At 41.4% G+C, this 26,884-nt stretch overlaps 1 protein-coding gene across 1 annotated transcript; it reads left to right on the top strand.

Moving 5' to 3' along the window:
- Positions 1–6,073: 6,073 nt before the first annotated feature.
- LOC139654390 (transient receptor potential cation channel subfamily M member 1-like) lies at positions 6,074–26,788 on the top strand. The gene is made up of 27 exons (XM_071531446.1): positions 6,074–6,145; positions 13,751–13,827; positions 14,901–15,102; positions 15,546–15,759; positions 16,097–16,221; positions 16,337–16,508; positions 16,910–17,084; positions 17,344–17,467; positions 19,247–19,319; positions 19,475–19,575; positions 19,898–20,077; positions 20,190–20,324; positions 20,450–20,500; positions 20,609–20,749; positions 20,841–20,870; positions 20,994–21,286; positions 21,560–21,788; positions 22,148–22,279; positions 22,402–22,533; positions 22,640–22,768; positions 22,891–23,142; positions 23,264–23,438; positions 24,080–24,100; positions 24,192–24,336; positions 24,446–24,651; positions 24,911–25,043; positions 25,148–26,788. Exons 1-27 carry the CDS (start codon positions 6,074–6,076, stop codon positions 26,514–26,516), a joined length of 5,088 nt encoding a protein of 1,695 aa, XP_071387547.1. The 3' UTR covers positions 26,517–26,788.
- Positions 26,789–26,884: the final 96 nt, after the last annotated feature.

Here is a 26,884-nt window from a genome sequence, read left to right as displayed (position 1 = left end):
CTGTTTCAAATCTCAGAAGTGTTTTCAAAGGGCAAATGAAAAATGTTTGGAAAATAAGGCTTTTGAGTGTGAATTCCACATCTGGTTGCTCGGACGTTGGACAATAATTCGATACTGGAAGTTTACGCAGCTGAGCATGAGCGTCCTCGCATCACCCCCTCCTCCACTGAGTCAGATCTCCTCTGCTCCCTGGGAAAGGGATTAGCTAACGGGCTTCCTCCTGACAGCATACACACTGCAATGACAAACAAGGGGGTTTTATGAAGCTGCTCTGTCCAAAGGAAGAAGTCACTGCCCATTCAGTTAAGTTCAGTTGACACACTGCGAAAGGGAGTTAGTGCTCGGGGAAACTTCCTGCAGGTCAAGAGTGCTGCAGTTTTACAGCCCCAGTGCAGCATATGGATTCCCTGTTAACCTTTGCACGGGCCCCAGGTCAATCTGGGAAATGCCTTACGCCAGCATGTGCTCACTGAAGAGTGGAATAGAGATACATACGCTAGCCCTCCCTGCCCATTTAGCTGTGCCGAGCAAGAGATTCGTGGAATGCGTTTCTCCCATGGGACGGGTTTCCAGGAACAGTTTTGCTCTAGTGGTGTGCAATAAGCCAATCGCAGAGCAGACAGCTGGGTGTGCACACGCCTGCCCTGGTGTTCCCGAGTGAAGTTGTTAGCCACAGGCACTACTACAGTCTGGCAGCCACGCCTCCCTTTTGCCTACTTCCCTAAAATCCTTCTCGTACTGACAGTGGAGCGGGGAAACTCCTACTGACCTAGATCTAAGACATGTCTCATCATCAGAACTGTCCTCGTCCCCTTTAGGAAGAAATCAACACCGGTGCCTTTACAACAACAACCCTATTCTGCCCCTTCTTGAGCTCCAGACATAGGACACTTCCTTCATTTCTTCTGGCATTGGTGTTGACTGTGAACTCTACTGAGGCTCCACCCTGCAGCTCAGAGAGATGAACCACTGGGGGTTTTCTCCCTTAGCTTTGAAGAGGCAAAGAAACACCGTCATATTGTATCACTTACATTACCTGCTCAGTAGAATGGCTCTGAAGGGCAAAAATCATTGTTTTGACATGTAGGTCCTTTCTGAACCTGGGACTAGTTAACAGCTCAGTAGAGCTGCCAGCCTCTTTTCCTGGATACCCACGAATCAGACTTCATCTCCATGTGCATCTTCAGTGTCAAGGTTGTACAGCTTAGACCATTTTCTGCACATTTTGCTGTCCGTATAAGACAGCAAAAATGCAGCGATTTGTGGGGGTTTTCAGATTTTCAGATACATTTACTGGAGGATAAAAGATAAAAAAGATGCCTAAAAAAAGATATTGCCCTAGCAATGTGAGTAAAAGCATAAATGTAAGTGCAGTTATTTCTTTTTAAGATTAGCTCTATCTGTCCAACCAATTAGTAATATACCAGATATAAAGTAGTAAAAGTAAGCCTACACAATCGCAAAAAACATAGTTTTCACCCAAACACTTACGAGGCAATTGAGCATGTGATTAAACTCATAAGGTCACTGTGATTCTCAAGAGAGCTACAACGTTCTGCAAATCACACCATTCAAGAAGGTTAGTCAGAATCACGATTGTTGGTAATTTTACTGCTCATCTGGACATGCTGTGTAGCTGTATGTCTTCAAAAACAGCTCATAGATTTGCATTCTGGTTTTCAGTCTTAACAAACGCAATTAAATGGTGATTTAACAAGTAGCTCATGAATCCAAGTTCAGTCAATCTAAGGAGACTCATTTTGATTGATACACCACAGAATCCTGGTTGATACAAATTAAATCTGTTCTCTTGTTGACTTTAAGACATAGACAATCTACTTTCAGCTATGTTGGGTCTATTGGCTTGTTATTATGCTGTAACTTGAACTGTTTTCGCAGACATTAAATTTGATGTTACGTGGAGATCAACAGGTGCTGCCTCCGGACATGCTGAGACCAGCGACTCAACATGTCCTAACATGATCCACTCACAACAAGCCACTAAAGACTGTTTCTTAACGTTCATTTCAGCCAGTTTGTTTGCTCTGTCAAGAGAGATGAAATGTCAGCACCCAAATATCATCCCTGTGTCATATTATGTACCTCTGCACATGCATACTTACATACACATACACCAATGCAGTATTTTCAACTGTTTGCAGGTGTTATTATGTGCAGAGGATGTTTGCTCTCTGCTGCAGGACTGAGGGACTGAACACACCTGAAGCACTGAGGTCTCAGGTGAGGGTGTAGTCTGTCTCCTTGGCAACCTGAGGAGATGTTGACTGCTCAGATGGTCAAAAACACACAACTTACTGATCATTGTTACTGTGGGTAACTGGAGATAACCTGGATGAAACCTACACACACACAAAAAAAAACAAGAACTTAGACTGTTATGCCAGTTTGGACTGTATTCATACACAACATGCTTGGTTCAGTGTTTTCTGGGCTTTGTTAATACTGTTCCCTATACTTCTGATTGCTTGGGGTTGCTTGCCTGGGGTGGTGCCTATGAGAAAATAGTGCTTTGCTGGAACAAAGAAGGACTTGCACAGCACAGTTGCAGTGCACTTGGTGAAACACGTCCTCTTCCGTGAACGCTGTCTCCCATTCCTTCCCGAGTATCGCATGTGGAAGTCATTTCACCCTAACCTGCTTTCCAGCTGTTGCCTATATCCCATCTGGCTTACGTGATGAGATTAGTTACAGAAGGCATTTGCAAATTATCAAGTACAACGACTAAATGTAAATTAAGCTTGACACAAAGTAGTGGTCACAAACAAATTGTTTAGTGGGGACCGATGCACTTTTTGGATGTTTTGGTACAAGTAATCACATGCAGTTAGAACACTGATAGCCATGTGAAATTGCCTGACAGAAGCAAGGTGTAATGTAGCGTGAAGATTTGTTATTGTGGTTCTGGCTGTAACATATAAAATAGATAACCTCTGACACTGAGTTTTCACATTAATAGTGATGAAACAAAAAAGTCACACTTAAAACCACACTGTGATCCTATAGTCAGAAAAATATGCATGGAGTCACTGGTGATACAAAATGTCTGAGCGCCCTCTTGTGGTCTTCTGTTGATGGATTTCAGTTGGGAATTCTCTGACAGTTGTCATGAGGGAGGAAAGAGGCAGTAACATAATGTAGAAAATAGAAAAGATCACGACAGACTGCTTTTAAAGGCTCTAATGCCCACAGAGATTTGTTTCAAACAGTCAAGGAATGTCATCACAAGTATGGTAGTATATTGGATACTGCAGTGTGATAGATTCCTAGTGCTGCTGTTAGCTTTCCATAGGAGGCAAGGAGAGCCCGCTTTATTGGGGCAAAATTGTGGAAAGAGATTAGTGGCAGCAAAGACTGCATTTGAATTTGAACTGTTGAATTAAAAAAATAGACTGGTTGAATAAATGCATTCAAAAATTCAATTTGTAAGGCACACTTTGAAATTGAATGCAACGGCTTCAAATTGAATGTGGTTACAGTCTCAGTGTCCTGAGGCACACATGTGGGTACACGGGACCTCTATTCCCTGACTGTTGACTGGAAGGCATTTGCCTCCTCCAAACCTGCCAACAGTGGGCTAACGCTCTTTACTTTGCCAACCACTTTGGCTTCTTCATCTCCTCAGCCACTGGTCAAGCCTATTCTGAAAGAGAAGCACATCTTGTCATTTGTTTTAGGCTAGTGAACATGTACTAAGTCTTCCAAGCCCAATACTAGTAGATAGGACCCAATTTGCAACTTTCACCAAGTGGGGAGAATAAGACTCATTCATTGGCTGAGACTATCTTTTCATTTCCTCCTTACTGGGCCTTACAGACTCCTGTGCTGAACTACAGCTGATATCCCCTCTCCTGTCTGTGCTGCTGAGTGCTCTCCCTTCTCCTGAAGTAATCTCTTCCTCTGACACATGCAAAGCCACTGACAGATGATAAAGCTCATTTGTGTCTGCTTACTAGGAGAAATTACGCATTATCCATTCTTACAGGGAGCCACACCGGGACACATGGCTGGAATGAAGTAGAAAGAGGAAATCTTCCATTATCAGCTTGCTGTTTTGAAGACTCTTTGCCAACATTTGTTCGAAGGAACTTGTGCAACTGTCTTCACTGTCCAGAACAGGTAAAGCTGTATCCGGATGCTCAAGTCGATGATAATGCAATAGATACTTGCCGCTTTCATAGTGTGTGGATTAGTATAATAGTTTTCTCTACTCCAGGTTGTGCATATCATTCATCTGCTGTAGTTTCAGTTGGTACAACATGCTTCTGTGAGCTTGCATTTCAGTACAGGAGGGTTTTGTTTATCTGATCAGCTTATTTCATGATAAGACAAATAGTAGGACTACCACAGACTACACTGATCTTTGCTGGAGTGTATTTTCTGCTATATTCCCATGGTAAAACTGAATTTTCTCATGGCAATTCTTGATATTGCCATGATACAAAGTCAGTTTGACAATAGATATATCATGGACATTAGTTCTTTTTTCCCCCCTTTATAGCAATTCCGTGTAGTATCCAGTAGAGGGAGTTGCTGGATATCTAATTTATCTAAGCAGGACTGAGACTTGAATCTTTCTCCATCTGCAGCTGCACTCCAGGCAGATGGTTGCTCTTTAGAGTAATGATCAGAAGCATAGTTTTTCGGAAGCAAATCTAATTCATATTAAGAGATTAACAGAGGGCTTTTACCCTTGGTTCCTTTGATATATGTAAGCGGTCTGTGAGAGGGATATGCTATACCGTGTGTAACAGATAGTTTAGAGTCTCTCAAGTTAGTGGGGCACATAAACATCCCATTTTCTGGTCAGCTAAACATCCAGTAGAACGATGAGTCAGAATGATATTACATAAGAGGTATGGGACGGTATGAAAGTGCTAAAGTCCACATTATAGTAATGCAATTCATCACGCACTGATGGTTTTCAGTATTTTTTTTTTTTCACATTCCAAGCCCCTTTGTTAATGAATGAGAGGGTATTTGCTATTATTTCTCAGGCTAGGCCAAGTGTAATGTGGTATTAAGACTTAATAGTTTCATTTTCCATTAATTTTTGAAGTATTATATAACAGGTCAAACACTTAACTCTTAACATCAAGTTGTTCTAAATCTTTATTGTAAAGCTATTAGTTATTATAGTGATGTGGAACAAGTTTTGCCATCACACAAGTGGAAATGAGAGATTAAATCCTATAAAACTATAATTCCACTATGCATTCTGCTCTAATGGTTGCAAAAATTCTAATACTCACACAGGTCATTTAGGTAAAGACAGTACAGTAGATGATGTATTTTTATAGTTATAAGTATAACAACATGGTAGGGAAAAGGTGTGTATTTTGAATTTGCTGGAAAGAATATTCCTGCTGTATTTTTCAGAAAGTACTGGTCTTTAGCAGGTCAAAGTACCTGGTGGTCACTGTGTGTTGGTTTAGGTTTGGGCTTGTCGTCCCATCACACATCACCTCTGCATCTCTTTCTGTTTGTGCCACAATGGGAGCCTCCTGTCCTCGCTGCCAGCCAGCACACTGAGCCTTGTCTGGTGGGACAACCTTAGGCTCCCGGCTGGCTAACTTTAGCCTCACAGCTTGCATGGTCTCTCTAAGCCTTTTTTGGGGTTGTGGTGTGCCAAAGTAGATTTACCTTCAATACCCATTTATTAAATCTCTATCCATTAGACTCTGAGGCTTCCAAGAGCTGGCTGCATTAAGCCCGATTATGGGACGCCCGGCAGAGGAAAGGGGTCTATGTGTCAAGTGTGTCATCGAGTGATTTATATCCCCGGCTGGGATCTCTGTCTTGTCAGTCAGGAGTAAGCTGCAGAGAGGAGAGAGAGAAGCACTGCAATCCTTAGTGATTGTGAAACTTTGCTAACTTTTGAAGTGTGACTCCAGAGCGTGCTGTCATGCCCTGGTTCTGCAGCGGCTTCCCAGGGCTTTTGTTTGATTTCTAATGTTGTTGATGTTCCTGCTCAACGACACTGACCCTGCTGCCAGAGGATCGCTTTCAAAGTCAGTTTGGCTTGCTGCTGTGACACTTCATCTGAATCTTCAACATGGAAAATAAGGGCCCTAGTGGCACCTTCAAACGGTCCTCCCTCAAGCGCACCACATCTGGCTCACAGAAGGTAAGATTGAGCCTGTCCAGCAGGCAACAGCAGTGTCACATTCAACAGGTGATCCAGAGTTACCTGATACAGTTGGCTCCAACCTAGAGTGTTTCAAATTTTCTTGAGAAATACCTTTTATGGTATCCTGACCTTTTTGCTTGAATTATATTTATTGTTGCATTTATTTTGAAAGTAAGTATAATGTTTGGAGCTGTTCTAAAGAATACACAGTTCTGTATATTCATCCTTTAAATGTCAACAGCACTTCATCTTAGTTGTTTTTTATAAACTTTTTGTGTACAGTAAATACATGACTTATTATTATGAGAATGATGATGTATTGCACACTGTGTCATATGGCAATGGAACCATTACTATGAGCTGGCCACAATGCACAAGTAGGTCCTAACTTGTCATTTTGGAGCCACTATGGCCCACATGATAACATACTGTACATGCTACTAATATTAATTCAGGACTGTTTGTCATATATACCCTTGGTGTGTGAGAGCAGCACATGGTCGCAGAGAGATCAGTAGCATCAGCCCTGCAGGGGTAGGTACTGCTAAGTGATGTTTGAAGCTGAGCAGGCTTCAAGAGGCACTTGCTCCACTACTGCAGTTTAATCCTTCATAATGGCCCAGTATGGGCAACCACAGCCATGCCAGATTAAGGACTTTTATTCTTTCTAATGTCTGCTTTCATGTGATTAACACACTCCAGTTATTAAATATGTCCTTGAAAGCAAGGAAGATGCAATTTGAATGTAGTATATTACATGCATACATTTACTGCTGGCATTAGAACACACAAACTACAAACTACTCCATTTTTGTGCATGCAAGTAGGGAACAGTGGTTTTACATTGTGAGCGAATCAAAGCATAAAAAACATATTCAACATATTTCATATTTAAATGGTTTGACATATGAAGTGTAAACTTTAGAAATGCAAAGTGCCATCACTTTTTTGGTTTACTTTTTTTTCTTTTTCCATCAAAAGTAAACCATAATTCTATACATATAAAGCATGAAAATTGATGTTTTTCACTTTTCACAGATTTCACAAACATCCATAATCAAAAGGCATAGTGCCATATTGTAGGGAAATGTTCCAGTAAATATTAGTTCTTTCAAATGCTGAGAGGAAAGTGTTCAGTATGTGGCTAAAGCAACCTGACACATGACGCATTAACATCAACAGTACTGTATATCTGATGCTGACATCATCAAGAGAATTTAGTGTGATGAGTTACTATACATTAGAGCAGGCATTATTTTGCCAGATTATTACTGATGAGAGTAGCATCCTGTTAATATTCTTTGTATAATCCAGAACCTTTTGATATATGGTTTTATTCTGTAAAGCAATCAGCGATGCCATGGCTCTCCACTGAATTGTGCCACACTTTTAATGAGATCGGATATGTTGCTATATATAAACTCATTGGCGGCATGGACCAGAAGGTTGGGAAACAGCAGACTCCATTTTTTCTCATTATGCATTTTTTTTTCATGTTGTTATTATACTTTTTAATCCTGGATTTATCTTCTTTATACACATGATAGGCGAGTACTTCATCATTTACAGTGGGTTACGGTACGATCAGGGATTTATTTTTCATTCATAGTATAGTACATCAGAAATATAGGAGTAGTAATCAAATCCTTTAGAATATCCCGAACGGCTGAAATGAGGGTAAATGTCTTGTTTGTTGCCAGTCTTTACTAAGATCTTCCCTCATAAGCAGCCCCATTTTCTATTTTTAAACAGATCTCATGACTCTGATACAGTATAGGGTGATAAAAGACACATTTCAAGAGAGACCCAAAGGCTACGAATGCCTAACGGACTAACCTGGCTATTGGCCAAGAACTTATTCGGCTTAAGCTGTTTACATGAACCTTTCTGCTATTGAGTGTCCCTTTAACCATGAATAAAACAGTAAACAGAATATTCTGGTCCACCTGTGGTGTCATGTCCACAGATACAACAGTCCACCAGCAACAAAAAATATGAAAATATACAGCCGCCAGTGACCCTTTCCCTCTTTGACTGAGTAAATAGGTTACTACTAAATACATGGGAAAGAAATGAGCGAGGCGGCGAAAACCAAAGTTAAAGGAGTCAGATGTTCTTCTAACTAAATTATGAATGGAGCCAATGGGTAAAATCATTATTAAGGCTGTGGTCAAAACAAAAGAAACACAACCGTAAAGATTTTCTTCAGTGATGATGGGGAGGAGTAACTTTTACCCCGATTACAGGTCAAAACAAGGTGACATATTTGTTACTGATTGGCCATGAGGGGGAACATCGCACTCCGAACACTTCATCTTTATGATGCCAGTAGAAAATGACATTGCAGAATCACCCAAAAACACTCAATTAGGATCATATGAGGTTATTAATTCAGTGTAATATGGCATATTAAGGCTAACAATTGCATATAATGGTTGTAAAACCCTTAAAACCATTGAGCGACCAGTGTCATGCCTTGTTGGTAGAGGCGTTGTAAACCTAGAATATGAAGCTCTCATCAAGAGAGAAATGCATCATGGGATGAGGGTGATAATTAATTTGGTTATTTGGTTAGAGGTGATTTTACTTAGGCCCTTTTCAGGATAATTGCATTGTTTCCATGCCAGGAAATGCACCCTCCTCAGCACAAAAGCACCAAAATCTATCAGCATTGTGAGATTTTATGTAGCTGCTTTCTTTATGTTGTCTAAATCCTGTTTGTAGGTAAAATGTCATTTGATTTCTTTCTTTCTCTCTTTTTTTGAGGTCTTCCTTCGGGGGAAAATACACAAAAAAACAGCAGCTTTAAAACATGTCTTATGACTCCCTCAACTCTTAGGGATAATCAGTGACATGTTGTGCTCATGTGATAGCTAACTGGATTTTCAAACCCAGGAGGACAATGAGTGCTTTTACAAACAGGCTGACAGTTAGTTTCATGGTTAACGCAAATTTGTCTTCGCTTTTGTCCAAATATCTTTCCTTCCCCAAGTGAAAAGGCAACTTTTAATTCAGTCCACGTGGAATCGACTATGAGTCTGGAATATTTTTTTAGACAGTAAAGTAGTCTACATGGGTTTCCTTCCTGTCACGTTGCATCAGGCTCTAACTGTTACAATTCTATTCAACACCAAAGCCAAGCAATTAGTTGCTTTTATCTTCACCCCTAGTGACATCACATTCCACATAGGACCCCCAAATCCTTTCTGATCCATTTCACTTGTCCTGATGAGGCTATTGTGGGAGAAGCGTCTTTGCTGCCATATTCAGAATAAATGATACGTCCCTATGACACGTTTGACACATAGCTGAAAATAATTTACACGCAACTCTATAAAGCCATTGATTGTAGACGAGGATTCATAGGATCACTATGAATTAGATCAGTCAGTTCAGATGTCAGCATACATCATTACATGCCTTTACCTTATGGCTGTTGTGGGCTGCGAAGTCCATGAAATTGCAGCTGCACTGGAACAAATTTGCTGTGATCCAGTTGCTCGCTAAGCTGTGGGTCAGGAGACATGGGCCATGTGATTCCATTACAAAAAGGCATTAATATATGGCATGAGTATATCTATGGACATATTGTTCAGTCATGTACTGCTCAAATGGTATCTTGAAAATAACTGTAAAGCCATAACTGCTGCATTGAGAAATGAGTAGTAGTTAGTAGTAGAGGTTGTTTTTCTATCTATCTATCATGCAGTCAACTCAGTAGACCATAGTCAAATTTGGGAGGAAAGGCATAAATTAGAGTGCAGCTACTGAAAAATAGAGGTCATAAATACCCTATCTGTTTTTTCTCTGTCCTCTTTCAAAGCCTGGCAATCCTCATGCTAATTCAGCAATTATAATTTTCATCTTACACAATTGTCTTTTGTTTTGAGTGATCATTTTCTCAGAAAATTCTGCATGTTGAAATGAATGTTGTTTATTGTTACTCGGCTTGTCATAAGTCTCGTTAATTTGCTCGGTGTGACACAATCTGATCCTGCAGTATCTAATTCTACTCCTTCAAGGTTTTTCTAAGTGCTCAAAGGCGGCTCTAACGAGGCGACTGGTTGCTGACTGGACTTTGGTTTTAATTGCGGTGGTTAATGAGTTTAAGTAAGCTGAAATAACTGCGTCATACCGGACAAACCCTTCTGGAAATGCGCTTTGTTTTCTTCGGCTATAATTAACAGCAGTCCACGTGCGTTTTTTACCAGCATTGGTCCGAAGGGGGGAAGCTAGCTCTCTCTCCCCGTCTGGCTTTCTGAGCCATCAACCACCAGCCACCCCGTCTTTCTCACCCTGAGTTACAGTCAGGCTCAAACTGCTCACTTCAACCATAAAAGGAGTGCTTATCAAACCCATTCCACATGAGACAGAGGTTTTAAATGGATAGCCATAACTTTGTGCTGGTTATACTCCATCTCAGCTTCTAGCTCGTGCCTTCCTCGAGCTACACAAGCATGTATTTAAAAGGTCTCAATAAATTAAAGTATTCTTCATCATGTGCCCTCATTAAGTCCAAAATGTGCAATAGAACGCTTTATTTTAAAGTGATAAGATTTAGTCTGACTTGGCATTTCCCTCTCCAAACACTGACTAAAAAGAAGCCTATTGATATCCAAAGTGTCTGTTTTAGCCTTGAGCTGAAATAGTTGGATTTCAGGCAGCAGTCAGTAGGCTGACTCTGATTTAAAAAAGAGTCTTTCTTTAACAGTAGCAACCTACATTCAGCCTGCTGGAAGGCATTTGGAAGGTCCCTAAAGTGTTGAGATGCGAATCCATATGAAATTACAAAAAATTAAAAAGCAAAATGAAGAGAATATTGAATGACCCAGCTGAATGCAAGTCTGCTGAATTTTCTTTTCTTTGACAAAAACAGGGTTGGTGGAAATAGAGATTAACTGCAATTAGCATTGACTGACCTTGCCCCCAACTGGAGACCAGTCATGTCTTAACAAGGCGCCTTCCAAAAGAATGCCTGCATCCAATTCTCTCAATTATGCAAATTAGGTTGAAATCAAAGTTGTCGGAGGGGGTGGACATTTTCAAATGAAAAGTTGGGGAGCTTCTCTACCTCTTTCTCCCTCTTACTGAACCCGACTACAATGTTTTTAGTCTGGCCACTCTTCTCTCAAGCACAGTCTTCTCACACAAACTAAGATCATCCACACTGTGAAGTGAACACAAAGAAAGGAGTTTCAACAAATTGGAGATTAGGGGCCCGTTATCAAAGTAGATTTATTGTGCCTTGTTCAAGCGAAGGATGAAAATACCCTGTGGGCAAGGAGAAGGGGTCATGGGACTCCCAAAAGGATTACCTTGAACTGGAGTCATGAGACTTGGGCGAACAAAGACCCTGCTCACATGCTCATCATATTAACCGGCCCTCATAAAGTGGAGAAGTTTCATGTCCTGTGGGATTCAATGAGACCACTTGACTGGGTGTGCAGCACTGGGAGGCAGCGCTGTGGTAGAGGAGCAGCAGCATGCAGAGCCTAGATCTCCATATGAAACCACAGGCTTGATCTGCAGCAGCACTAGAGGTAGGACTTCAGCTCGGATGGAAGATTGTATGTAAGTGGATCTATATTCCACTCTAATTCTACTCTTAAAAGTTCATTTCATTAGGGATTGAACCGTACGACAGGATTAGTTGTGTACTTGTGTAATCTTACTTAGTGGGAAGGGATGTGGTGCGATGATATTAATTTATAGATCCATAGTATAAAGTGAATTCAGAGGCAGCCAGTGTGAGCAGGCAGCACTATATGAACGGCTGAGTGCTTACTAAACCATGATAAGATGGAAAATTGCTCAGAAAAGATTATTTTAAAACGAACAGCAACAACCACACCTAACTGTGGTTAACTTTTTGCAGTTATATTTTTTCCAAAACTACAGATTTTTAACATTCATTCCATTCCTATACAGATATATTAAGAATATTTACTAGGTATTGAATCCACTCTGAATGTTTTTACTGTACTTGTTATTTCTAAGTTATTTGTAGTTAAACTGTGTTCATGGATCCCTTGTAAACCCATTACTTTTACACTTAAAATGGGTTAGTGAAAGATGTATATTTTTTCAATCAATAGTCTATTGAATTAACAAAATATTAATTTTATCTACTATACCAAGTCATTATCAGCTGACTGCTGTGGATTAAGACAAGATGAGATGAAACTTTAATGATTAATGTAGGAAAATCATGCCATTTCAGTAATAAATAGTAATAGGATACAGCAAAGAAAAAATGTTAATAAGAAATGTATGAATGAAAGGATGAAGGGTATGGATTACAGTATTAAGAGGGTGTGCAAAAGAGCAGCAGTACTGTAGCAGTAAAACTCATCGAGACAATAAATGAATATGATTAAAAACTTTAAGTAGTATTAAATAAGTAAAAACATAAAAATAGCAATATACATGCAATATACAACAAAGGTGAGAGGAAAATGAGAATAATGTGCTTGTATTCATGTTAACAGGTCTGAAGAGAGCCATAAATATATCTAAGAGATGTACTTTGTAGAAAACTATACACCTTATCATATATATACTAATTACAGATAATATAGATAACATGTAGAGAGGTACCAAAGGAGGCATCATACGTACTGAAAAAGTTACAGTGAGCAAGGCGCATGTGCATTGTTGTCTGTTCTCATTATCACTATCACAACCAGAATATATTTGGCTGAGGCTGGGGCTGTTTGGCCAGGAGGCATTACGCACATAAAGAGAGAGAACAGTAACTACTGTGTTACGGCTGCTTCATACTTGTGATTTCTGATCACAAGACTTCATTACAATTTATCTGCAGTGTTTCATTCATACAGATATCCTCAGGGTTACGGTTAAGGTTAAAGGAAATTGTGATTGGCAATGGTTATATAGCAAACTGATTTGGGGGTAAATAAGAAGGCTTTTTCCACTTTTAATTTACCAGTGTTTTCTTGAAAAGATCTGCTTCCAATGCTTTGGTTTTAATTGGGTCTCCACTGTCAACAATGGCCCACAGAGAAACTTTGCTTTGAACTCAGGTTATTTTTGCTCAGCACTGGAAAAAGATCAGACAGCTATCAGAACAGGATTTGAAATAGTGTGGTGGCATGCTACTTTTGTGTGATGCTTTCCATTGGCGAGCAGACAATAAAAGATGCCTCATAACACAGAGTTGTTAATCAACTGTGCACTAATAATCCCAGGAATAACAGGACATGTTCTGGATGAAATGAGTTATTCTTCTTGTTAACCTCACCATGTCATATGCCTTGTACCTGCCTGCTGGTACCAGGCAACATGCCATAAAAACTCTCTCCGGGGGAAACAATTTTTCACTTTTATCATAATTTCTCCTCTCTGTCATCTGTGGGTTTCTTTTTAGAATACAACTAGTCCTCACCTTTTGGCCAGGATTACCTCTAAGAGGATTTTGATAGTGAAACTTAAATACGGAATGGCTTGCGGTGAAGTATACTACTGACATCTGTTCCAGCTCTTTCAGATATCGGCGGGGATGATCTGCCTGTGACCACTGTATGATACATTCACAGGCAGTAGTTACTGTAAACTAACACATTGGGATTTTCTATTTTTCAGGCACAAAAAGCTTGGATTGAGAGGACCTTTCTGAAAAGAGAATGTATTCACATATTTCCCAGCAAGGACCCAACCAGGTATTTTTTTTCTTCTTCACCTTCTCTTCTTAATGGGTAATTTATCACCTGTGGCCTCAAGTTACAACAACCATGCCATTGCCCCATATTTCTTGTTCATTGTGAGGGAGAATATGCAGAGCATTGGTTACAGACAGATAGGTGAGCAGAGTAATCTCACGACAGGAAATTTATACACTACAAAAAATAAACCATCAAAACAACTCGTCCAGTATAATACTAAAACAACTCAAAAATAATGTACAATTAATCAATTCACTGTCAAAATGACTTGAGATGTATTTAAGTTAACTAGACTTTTAAAGTCCATTTGTATGACATTTACTATATAGTTGTAACTTATTTGCAAGTTTCCTTGCTGTATTATTTGATTGCTACCACCTAAATTTCACTTTTATTCAAATTTACTTAAAATGTGGATGCTATGTATATCTTTATGATGTCTTATTTTATACAATTGTTCATTTTTTTAAGGAAAAATAGTAACACAACATTGATTAAATTGGTATCCACGTATTTCTGTTCACTCTGTGAGCATAGTTGGGCCAAATCTTATCTACTGTTCAAAAGAAATGAAATGAATTAATTATTATTAGAAATAGTGTATGCCCACGTATTCGTTCATTCACTGAATTATGGATACGTGATTATGATAAGAAGTTGTTATACATTCATTATGGATTACTTGTAATTCTAGGTTAAAACACAGATTTTTTTACAGTGTGTTGTAGCACATGATTACCATCCTGGGCTCTGAGAATAGGCTGAGAGCTGCCAGAGAGAGCAGCCCAGTGTGCGTTGAGGCACGTATTTCCCAGAAATGGCCACAGGCATGAAAGAGCCTGGGCAGTGTGTGAGCCGAGGACAGCAGACAAACTCCATGAGGAGACAAACAACAACAGTCTTTGATCTGTGTCACTCACTCCTAATATATTTGATGCCACTGAGTGGAGTACTGCTCAGGGTTTTCTATGAATAATCAAATTTACGTGTGAAGCTCAGAAATCAGGGACTATGTTTGTGTCAACTGAGTGATTCTCTAACATGACGCTCTTCTTCTGTGCTCTTTCTAGATGTGCCTGTGGTCAGCTGATCGCGCAGCACGTGGCCATCCTCCCTGGTGCGATCACCAGCAAGCAATCGGAGGAGAACCAGCTGGTGCAGATTGAAACCCCACAGGAGAGATGGTCGGTGGTCAAGCACACCAAGACCTACCCAACAGACGCCTTCGGCATAATTGAGTTCCAGGGTGGGGGATTCATCAACAAGGCCATGGTGAGTTCTTGTGGCCTTCTAACCAATCTGGTGCCACTGAAGTCGATTATAAATTGACCTCACTAAAGTGCTAAAACAGCATGAGAGCAGTGCTCAGTCTGTGGGACTTCTCACTGAATGCGGTAAAATAGAGCAAATATAACCTAATGCTCAAAAGTTGTATAACTCAAAACAGACAGGGTTAATAAGGTGACTGTGAAAATCAGCATGGCATTTTATATTGATCTATAGTCACTATGAGTAAAGTTGTAAATACATTGAGGTAAGGATACCTATGATTAGAGGTTGGAATATATTCATTATGGATTACTTGTGATTATCAGTTAATTTTTTTACAGTGTATAGTGTATTTTACAGTGTATGTTTCACCACTATGGAGCCACTGAGGTGGATTATAACTTGACGGACACAATACTGAACTTTTCCCTTCTTTTCTTTCCTAGTACATCAGGGTATCCTACGACACCAAGCCAGACAATCTGCTGCATCTGATGGTGAAGGACTGGCAGCTGGAGCTGCCCACCTTGCTCATCTCTGTGCACGGAGGTCTGCAGAACTTCGACCTCCAGCCCAAACTCAAGCAAGTGTTCGGTAAAGGCCTGATCAAAGCTGCCGTCACCACCGGAGCCTGGATCTTCACGGGTGGCGTCAACACCGGTGGGGACCTTGACCATTCACATAAGCTTTACAAACAGTTCAGGATAATGCTTTTAATGTTCACTTAACAAATCACAATTTCTGATATTAGAAGATTACCTTTGCTCTAAATTCTCATTACATAACGTCTATTCTGAAATTTCCCGGAGGAGATTTGAACAGCCCATTGTCACAGGTTTAGGCACTATAATTAAAGCTTTCGTGTGAAAATTTATCTCAAATGCAAATCTGTGTGGATTTTGCATGCACTAACCACACTGTGTCCCATGATGCAGCCCCATTAGGCAGCTGAAACGGTCATTATTCATGTTGCTATGTTTGGCTCTTAACAACTTAGGGGTGATCCGTCACGTTGGCGATGCCTTAAAGGACCACTCCTCCAAGTCCCGAGGGAAGGTGTGTGCGATAGGCATCGCTCCATGGGGGATCCTGGAAAACAAAGAAGACCTTATTGGAAAAGATGTAAGAACATTTGGCGCTGCATTCCCTTTAGCGTCCCAAAAGACAAAGACCTTTTCATACTAATAGTTCTTCAATGTTTAAACGACTCAAGGCCCGGTGCTTGTTCTAATTCCAGGTAACCAGACCCTACCAGACGATGTCCAACCCACTGAGCAAGCTGGCTGTGCTCAACAACAGCCACTCCCACTTCATCCTGACTGACAACGGTACCTGTGGGAAGTACGGCTCCGAGGTGAAACTCCGTCGACAGCTGGAGAAGCACATCTCCCTACAGAAGATCAACACTCGTAAGTCACCGTAGAGTGCAGATAACAGATAGCATGTCCGTGCTGCTTCATCCTCCATGGTGTGTGTGTTTGTGTGTGTTTGACCTTCTCGTTGTTCTTGTTGGACATGTGGATGGAGAGTTCCTCTGTGACCTGTGGGCTTCCCTTTGTCATCCTATGCCTGGAGCTTGGATTAAGGCAGGGACAGCAAAGGGATGCTCAGCTGTCACCACTGACTTCACTTCCTCCTGTGGTTTGTCTGTTGACACGTGAACATCACATCAACGTGCTCTACTTCAACATATCACTCTCCAAATTAACAATATTATAAGATGACAATTCAGCAATAAATAGATGGATAGATGGATGGACAGACTGATCGTATTGATTGTAAATGTTGACTGTTCTCTCATGTGTTTCAGGTCTGGGGCAGGGCGTCCCACTGGTGTGCCTGATAGTGGAAGGAGGTCCCAATGTTATCTCCATCGCCCTCGAGAGCCTGCGGGACGAGCCTCCGATTCCTGTGGTGGTGTGTGATGGCAGCGGCCGTGCTTCCGACATCATTTCCTTCGCACACAAGTTCTCAGAGGACGGAGGGTGAGATATCTGATTATTTCTCCTTAGTAGTCCTCTGATTTTATGCCTCTGATACAACTGTGGTATCGGTACAATCTTGTTGTAATTGGTAATTTTCATTTTATATAGATGTTTAACTTTAACTGTCTTGTATTGACATTTTAAATGGACCCCAGGAAGACTAGTCTGCCGCTTGTGCGTCGACTAATGGGGATCCACAATAAACAATAAACAATGATACAAAGCTTGGATGTCATCGGATGTCAATCTCTTGTTCCAGACTCGTCAACGATGACGTCAGAGACCAACTTTTGGTGACCATCCAAAAGACCTTCAATTATAGCAAAAGCCAATCACAGCAGATCCTGCTCATGGTTATGGAGTGCATGAAAAAAAGAGAACTGGTGAGTAGAGGAATAAGCCAAGTAAAATATTTGAATCCTCATACAGGACAAATATCAGGCATAAACATAGTCAAGCTGCTAGTGTTTCACAACTACCTTGCGTTCGAAAATAATAATACATGTCTGTTTCAATCAATAAATATTGAGTTGTAAAGCATTTGTTCTCCATTGTCATTCATTTATTCCACTCATCTGTCTATTCACATTAACCTATTGAATAAACATAATCCCCACAACCTGCTTGTCATTTCTCCTACTCATTGTGGTCATGTGTGTCGTATCATTTAATCCACAGCTTCACAGTAGCACACCATAGGCCATCATCAATCCTAATGTGTTTTGCAAACAGCCTGTAAAGTGGCTGGTGGACGTCCAACTCTGTTTACTTTAATGTAAACAGTATGATTCAATGCTTTACTATGAGATACTGACCTGGTAAGTGTCTTCACAGTTAGCAGATTATCCCTGAGCTGAAAGTGTTTCCCCAAAGTGTTTTCCAGAGAGCCTGATACATAAATAGCGGCACCATTTGTGCATCTCCATCATATTTCTCTTACTGTAAGTGATGTGATTAGTAGTTTGTAATACCCAGTGCATATAATCTCCAGGCTCCATACATTTGGGTGGGAAAGATCAGTGCACACAACCACCTGCTTAGCAGAGGCTCTTACTTCATCCATCCACAGTAGCATGCACCACACAGATGGAGGAGAAGATCCATCTCCCTAATCCTCAGCCAGGTTCCTCTCTCTCCATGCTAATTCTCCCTGGGCTTTTTCAGTCCCCAGAGTGCTATCACTTCACCAGAGTGTCTGTATCCTCTATCCCCAATGTATTAGACCGCCTAATGCTCCAACACACTCAGATAAGCAACTTAAACTGCTTTTTCAAAGATCATACAGCCTTGAGCTTTTTTCCGTACCATTTAGTTTTCACTGATACCCGACCCAGACAATGTGACAGGACTGCCAATTTTTTGAGCTCTTTATATGTGACTAAGGGGGCATTTCATTGCCTGCTCTTAGTCTAAAGTGCCATAACTAACGTACAGGTGAATCAATGTCACTGTCTAATCCCCACATAATCCTTTCATCCTAAGTGCATCCCATGTGAACAGCTGGGGCGGACAAATAAAAACACAGATTCAAAGGGCTGCAATTTGCAGCGATCTACCACCACCATGAAGAATTACGAGCTTACCATTACACAAGCCTCCCTATTTGAAACAAAAAAAAAGAACCGAGTGCACCCTTCTACTTTCCGAAAGAACACCACAAGTTTTCAGTCTAGCAGCTCTGGGCTGATGCACAGACCGCTCATTATTAACGCATCCCGAGACCAGTTCTGAAATCTCTGGCACCACGCCACATATTCATGCCAACCTAATCCCATTTACCATGGCTGCACATGTGACAGAGCCGTCAGTGTAATTCCATTTGATATAGTCCAGTCTATAACAATGCAAGTACTCTCACTCCATCTGACAAGTAAATTAGCTGTCCGTGCTCGTAGGGTCAATCACAGAGCAGAGCAGTGAGAGGTCTTACAACATGAAGTCCTCAACTTTAAACTGCAGTCTGAATCTGAATCTCCAATCAGTTGTCTCCACATGTACGGCACATACTGCTATACTGAGAGTGGGAATACACTCCTGATATCATTTCACTCATTCATTCACTTTTTTAGTTCAGTCTATCCATTCACTCACCTATTCATTAATTCATCATTTCCCTGCCTACTTCACTCATTTACTCTGTTTTTTTTTACTCTCAAACCTAGATTACAGTTTTTCGGATGGGTTCTGAGGGACAGCAGGATATTGAAATGGCCATTCTTACTGCCTTGTTAAAAGGTATTTTCTGAGTACATCACAATCTGATACGTGAACAACAAAGACCTCAATTATCTATAATCTCACAGCAATGTTTTTCTCACTGTGTACTACATACCGTCTGTTCAATACTCTCTCTCTCCCCATCCCTCTCCCTCTGTTTGTTGTGTTGTCAGGCACAAATGCCTCAGCCCCGGACCAGCTTAGCTTGGCTCTGGCCTGGAACAGAGTGGATATTGCTCGCAATCAAATCTTTGTTTATGGACACAATTTACCAGTGAGTGGTGTTCACCTCAAAGTACATATACTTCCACACATGAGTGCACTACAGTTGCTAAACATGTATTAAGCTAGAAGGAAAGGATTTAAACATAAAAAATGGACTGAAATAGAATTGAGTGTGTTCTCATAATGCTCATTGACATACAGCAGCAGTACAAAAAGATCTTGTTTTAAAAGCCTCTCCTTTCAACCGACACAAAAATCCCCACTATTGAATGTGATCAAGTAATAATCATAGCAGAGTAGGAGACTAATATGCTGATGTTCAAACAAAAGGATGCTATAGGTTTCTTTCTCTCTTGTTCCTGCTTGGTCAGCCTGCCAGCGCCCTCGTCAACACCGCAGCCGCCTCCACTGCCCCGACCCAGGAGAGGCAGAAGAGTCCTGCCAGCGCTCCTCGAAACAAAACCAGGGCAAAGAAGGGGAAGGGGAAGGGAAAGGCAAAACCTGAACCTCCAGAGGAAACAGATCCAAGGAAGCTGGAGTTGATTCGTTGGGTAAGACTGAAGTTCACTGCATATAGAAAATAAACACTTTCAAGACTTCATAATTCTGCCTCAGACAATGTTAGTATACACTTACAATTCCACACGTATGACCCTCTTTTAGGTAAACTCTCTGGAGCAGGCTATGATGGATGCTCTGGTATTGGACAGAGTGGACTTTGTCAAACTGCTCCTAGAGAACGGGGTCAATATTCATCACTTCCTCACCATTCCCAGACTAGAGGAGCTATACAACACGGTAGGCCTGATACATTGCAGAAAATGGAAATGAGAGATATTCTGAATGCATCAAAGCGCAAAGACAAAAATGAACAAAGTTGAAAAAAACCATTTATGACTAACATATTCTGTTCTACATCACAGAAACTTGGCCCTGCTAATACATTGCATGTTGTGGTTAGGGATGTCAAAAAGGTAAAATTATCTTTCCTAATTGCAACATAATGTAATATTTCAGATCATTTTAGGCTTTATATTATCTTGAGATGTGTGTCGTATAACCTTGTTGTGGTGATGCTGCAGGGAAACCTTCCTCCAGATTATCAGATCACCTTGATTGATATTGGTCTGGTGCTGGAGTACCTCATGGGCGGAGCTTACAGGAGCAATTACACCAGGAAGGCTTTCCGCAACCTCTACAATAACCTGTATGGACTGAAACGGGTATGTGTGGGTGGAAGAAATTCATTTCTATGGGGTTGTTCATCACATCAAGTAATGTTTCATGTTAATTGTTTTTGTCCTCTTTTTGCAGCCCAAAGCTTTGAAACTTCTCGGAATGGAGGTGAGGCATCCTTTTCCAAGCAAAACACTTTCAATTTGCTAATAAAACACCATGATGAATCGACAATGAAACTCACTCACACAGCAGAATAATCTCTGATCTAATTCTTTTCTATTTCATTAGGATGATGAACCACGGCAAAAAGGCAAGAAAAAGGCCAAAAAGAAGAAAGAGGAGGAGGTTGAAATTGACGCGGATGACCCGGAGGTCTGTCGATTCAAGTACCCCTTCCATGAGCTGATGGTGTGGGCGGTGCTGATGAAGCGCCAGAAGATGGCGCTGTTCCTGTGGCAGAGGGGAGAGGAGGCCATGGCGAAGGCCCTGGTGGCCTGTAAACTGTATAAGGCCATGGCCCATGAGTCTTCAGAGAGTGAGCTGGTGGACGACATCTCCCAAGACCTGGAGAACAACTCCAAGTCAGTACCTCAGTGTGTTTTCCCCAGTCTGATGCCTTGTAACTGAATAACAAACTGATATAAAATCTCTCTTATTAAGTAATGATCTTTTATTAATTGCCATCTACCTGCCTTTTATGTTTTACATTCATTTTTCTGCTTTTATGTTTCTTCTTGCTTTGCTTACATTGTATTTACTATTGATTTTATCCTTTTTGTTTTTATTTACCCCCTTGTAAAGTGATTGAAAAGCGCTATACAGAAATGATCATTATAGTTCTCTGTCTTTTATAGAGAATTTGGCCAGCTGGCCTATGAGCTCTTGGACCAGTCCTATAAGCATGATGAGCAGGTGGCCATGAAACTCCTAACATATGAGCTGATTAACTGGAGTAACTCCACCTGTCTGAAGCTGGCTGTGGCTGCTAAACAACGCGACTTCATTGCCCACACCTGCAGCCAGATGCTGCTCACTGACATGTGGATGGGCTGCTTAAGGATTGGCAAAAACCCTGGCCTCAAGGTGACACAGCAAAAAAATATATTTCCTAAACATTTCTCTACAGAAACGCTCTCTTTCTCTGTCTCTACATTTCTCTCTTTTTTTAAACTTTTTTTTAAACTAGGCTTTTCCCCATTTCTTTCCACTTCTTTGTCTTCCCTATTGTGTAATATCTGCTTTTAAATATCTTTTTACCGTAGTATTTTTCATCAAAAGTGCATAACAAATTGTTATTGTTATTGTGTTATCATTATTATTAATATTATTCATGTTTGCTGTTGTTACTGTTATTTTAGACTTCACAACGCAACAGTGACAAAATAAATGATGTGCAAATGCCCAACAAACTCACTGCAGCATATAAAACTTTGCCCACCTAGGTTATTCTGGGAATTATCTTTCCTCCCCTGATCCTGCTGCTGGATTTCCGTCTTGGAGACGACACGTCCTATCACGGACCTGGAGGCAGTAATGAGCGAAAGGACAAGGATGATGACGCCAAATCCAGCAAGGTCCTGGTTCATCTGCTGGCCTTGTCAAATTCATTTATTTTACACATAATTCTGCTTCTTGGTATTATTGTCAAGAGTGACAGATGACAGTCTCTAACTGTGACTCTGGCATTATGTTCCAGGATCCCAATGCTGATGCAACTTCTCGGAAGGGGGATGAAGAGGAGGGCAGCACTAAAGTCCGCAAAATCCCAATTGCCAAAAGATTCTTTGAGTTTTATGATGCGCCCTTCACCAAATTCTGGTTCAACACTGTAAGTTTCATTACTGTACATGTAACAAACTGTCATGACTACAGTTTGCATTAATAATGAAGTGACTTTGTTGCACTGCCTTTATGGTGTTTCCCTCTTCTGATAGATTTCCTATCTGGCCTATCTGATGTTATACAACTACATTATCCTGGTGAAAATGGAGCGATGGCCATCTATGCAAGAGTGGATTGTCATCGCTTACATCGTCACACTTGGCTCTGAAAAAGTCAGACAGGTAAAAGACAAAAAAAATTGTTGTCATCGTGATGATGTCATATCTCAAACGTCAAATGCTGTTCAAGAATTTTACTGCAAATTCATTGGAGAACTCTCTCTGCTTCTAATCCTGGTCTCCAGATTCTGATGTCGGAGCCCGGGAAGCTGAAACAGAAGATAAATGTGTGGCTGGAGGAGTACTGGAACATCACAGACCTGGTCGCCATCTCCACCTTCCTCCTTGGCCTCATGCTACGGCTGCAGCATGAGCCTTACATGGGCTACGGCAGAGTCATCTACTGTATAGACATCATCTTCTGGTACATCCGTGTATTGGACATCTTTGGAGTCAACAAATACCTGGGACCCTATGTTATGATGATAGGGAAGATGGTAATGAAATGTTATTTTTCAGTATGAGCCGAACAAAGCATGAGAAAATCACATGACAGAGATGACACACATACAAATATGACGAAAAACAATTTATGATGTTTCTATTGATTTCTTTCAGATGATTGACATGATGTACTTCGTAGTGATCATGCTGGTGGTGCTTATGAGCTTTGGGGTGGCACGGCAAGCCATCCTGCACCCTGATGAGGAGCCCACTTGGCGCCTGGCCAGGAACATCTTCTACATGCCCTACTGGATGATCTATGGAGAGGTTTTTGCGGACTCGATAGACCGTAAGACTAGAATTCATAGTAAGATTCTGTTTCCTGATTCTGGGCAGATGATCAGTACTAATTTCTCTGTCTTCAAATCTGAGCCTTGTAATAGACAATGCATTATATTATGATTCCTCAATATTTTGTCTCCCTCTACTGGCACTTTTACAAATAGGCTCTTGCTTTAATACCTGACAAAAAAAACAATTGCATTGAGGAAGAGCAGAATAGGTATTTTATCCTCAATAATGATCATCTGCCATTAAGTTTTATTCACAGAGTTGTGTTTCTTCTGTCAAGGTGAAGGCAACATAGAACCATTTATAAAAGGCCTAATTCACTAAAGGTTATTAAACCAGTTTTTCTGAACAAGTTCTGATCACATTCATTCTGAATCATTCTGAATTTGTTGGACAAAGCTATGAAATATCTATTTTCCCAATCCTAAAATCAGTTTCACAACAAAAACCCAAGTGGAAAATTCTTGGTTTCTTGGTTAAGTGGAGGCTAATTGGAGAAATATTTTGGTGACACCACTCCACTCTTTTGTTGACATCAGCTTGACCTTGACAAAAGCATGATTAAAAGGCCTATGTTCAAAGATTTTAACATTTTCTCCATATTTCTCTATTACTACATTTTTTGGGGATTTCTTGAAGTCTATGCAATGGAAATCAACCGTGAGTAATCTTCCACTCCAACATGCAATTCAAGTCACCTAGCTAAAGATCTCAGCATAAACTCTTCAACTAAACCCTTCTTGCCCCACAGCACCTTGTGGTGAACATTTATACGATGAGGATGGGAAGAAACTGCCTCCATGCATCCCTGGTGCCTGGCTCACACCTGCCATTATGGCCTGCTACCTTCTTGTGGCCAACATCCTTCTGGTCAACTTGCTCATTGCAGTCTTCAAGTAAGTACATGTCCTATATTTACTTGATTATTTTACAAACAACATCTGCTGAGAAAAGTTTACTTTCAAGCCTCTTTATACTCACTGGCATTGGTTTTCTGTCCCACAGCAACACCTTCTTTGAAGTGAAGTCCATCTCCAACCAGGTGTGGAAGTTCCAGAGATATCAGCTGATCATGACTTTCCACGACCGCCCCATCCTGCCTCCACCTCTCATCATCTTCAGCCACCTCTACATCCTCTTCAACAGGCTGTTCCGGCGATGCGCCAAGAAGAAGCAAGAGGGAGAATTAGATGAGAAGGACCGAGGCCTCAGTTAGTCTCCTCTGATAATCAATAACATACTGTATACACACAGTGATTAATATAATGCTTCACTGGTGATAGAACATAGTCTATAGGAAGGATTTTTAAACCTTTCAGCCCAGGATCCAAACTGATTAAATTTAGTCTCATCCTGGGTAATTAATAATTATACCCTGATCATGTTGGAACCCAACAGACATACACTTTAGAAACATTTTAGATCCCGCCTCATTGCTTAAGAAAAACTTAACTGATTTGTTTCCAACAGAGCTGAGGCTAAACCCAGAGGAGCTGAAAAATCTGTACGAGTTTGAGGAACAGTGCGTGGAGGAATATTTCCGGGAGAAGGAAGATGAGCAGCAGTCCTCCAGTGATGAGCGCATCAAGGTTACCTCAGAAAGGTGAAGACCCATTTTAATTACAAGGGTGTAGTTAGTTGAGGCATTTCTAAGCATGTTGATTACACTCGTGAACTCTTCTGATATTTGTCTGGTGTTCTTGGCAGGGTTGAGAATATGTCCATGCGTCTGGAGGAAGTAAATGAGAGGGAGAACACGATGAAGGCCTCCCTGCAGACGGTAGACCTGCGCCTGGCCCAGCTGGAGGAGATCCACGGACGGATGGCAGTCGCCCTGGAAAAGCTTGCCGGGGTGGACAGGCTGGAGCTGACACGCACATACTCGCGAAACTCCTCTGTGTGCGACCCCTCCTCCCTGCTTCGCCAGGGCAGCATCAACAGTGCAGACGGTTACAGCCTTTATCGCTTCCACCTAGACATGGAGGAGGCGAAGCAGAGGGAGGCTGATGAGGTGCCTAAGACCGGCGTGGAAAGACAGAGGAGTTTGCGTCAAGGCTCCAGTGCTTCTACGTACGGTCAGACATTGGATGTTGGTGGTGCGGAGAGAATGCGGCCCAGCTCGTGTGTGGACATTCTGATATCACCATGTGAACAAAAGTCTATATCTGAGGCAGGCAGTGAAGAGGCCATAACCAACCAGATGGCAGGCAAAGATCTGCTGGGCCAAGCACTGCGGAAAGATAAACTAAGGCCAGGCACTACCCCCTCTCCAAAAAGGACTAAGTCATTGAGATACTATCCAGTCGAAAGCCAAAACACCTCTCCTTTGACAAAGAGGAGGGCTATGAGTACCAGCATAATCAGCCCTCCTGATTTACAGAATAATGAAGCAGAGGAAGAAGCCACGAAGGCGGCCCAACTACAGCCAGCAACCTCCTCCTCTTCTCCAAAGAGGACTAGATCTTTGAGATACTGTCCTACTGAAAGCCAAAACATCTCCCCTACCACAAAGAAGCGGGCTATGAGCGGCATCATCTTCAACCCAGCTGAGGTGGGTGATGAAGCGCTGCACACTGCAGACTACAGGTCGCTGGTGGAGCAGGTAGCTAAAACACCAAATCAATGGCCAGAGAACTTGGAGTATCAGGTCCATCCCAGTCTCCTTGGTCACATGCCCAAAGTGTCAACAGTCAGAGCTCTCGCCCAGCAGTTTGATATTCCTACTGGACTGGCAGAGCCTAATAAACAGGAGCATCAGATGGATCACATTCCTTTAGAAACTGAGGCAACTCCTCCGGCAACAGAGCCCATGGAAGACCAAACCAAGATGGAGAAGACAGGCCTAGAGGACAGTAATGAATATCTAACTGTAGCTGATGAAAAGTTTCTGCCATCTCACCGGTCACAGAGCTGGAATGCCAGTGAGAGGAAAGCCAAGGGCTTGAATATTAACAAAGAGCCGAGAGCCTCTAGCAGTGAGAGAGACATTGTTGGAGCATGTGGGATGTCAGCTGCTCAACTTCAAGATGAGGAAAGGATGAGAGGACCAGAGAAGAGAGAAGATGATGCACAGTAGAAGGGGGGACCGGAAGAAATGAGCTACTCAAGGAGGAGGGGATCGATGAAAGCAGGAACAGAGGAGGATAAAGGCCCAGAGGGGTTTGACCCAGAGGAAAATAAGAGTGATGCAGAGTGGAGAGAAACCATAAGAGATGAAAGAATCAAGTGGTACCAGCAAGGCACAGAACTGTGAAATGGAAGAGAGCCTGCCATCTGAGATGGACTGATGACCAAGTTTGTGAAACTGTTTTCACAATAAAGGGGAAAACAGAAAGACAGTAACAAAAAAAAACCCATACCAAACTCTTGTTAAACATTCTTAACCACAGTTGATGTTAGTTGTCAGTGCAGAGAAGTGAAATATCAACATAACTTTTTCTTGAA

Source organism: Centroberyx affinis, unplaced genomic scaffold (genome assembly GCF_046629955.1).
Source record: "Centroberyx affinis isolate AG114_WGS23_722 - 3 ecotype Tasmania unplaced genomic scaffold, CSIRO-AGI_Caff_v1 ptg002083l_1, whole genome shotgun sequence".
Taxonomy (NCBI): domain Eukaryota; kingdom Metazoa; phylum Chordata; class Actinopteri; order Beryciformes; family Berycidae; genus Centroberyx; species Centroberyx affinis.
Note: the sequence above shows the minus strand (reverse complement) of the source record. Positions and strands in the feature narration are given on the sequence as shown.

Bases quoted from the DNA above. Each gene is read 5' to 3' on its own strand.
- LOC139654390 (XM_071531446.1), top strand. From the start codon at position 6,074: ATGGAAAATAAGGGCCCTAGTGGCACCTTCAAACGGTCCTCCCTCAAG. The intron at 15,760-16,096 runs GTGGGGACCTTG...TTAACAACTTAG, and splicing joins CACGGGTGGCGTCAACACCG to GGGTGATCCGTCACGTTGGC. The intron at 20,325-20,449 runs GTAGGCCTGATA...TCTACATCACAG, and splicing joins TAGAGGAGCTATACAACACG to AAACTTGGCCCTGCTAATAC.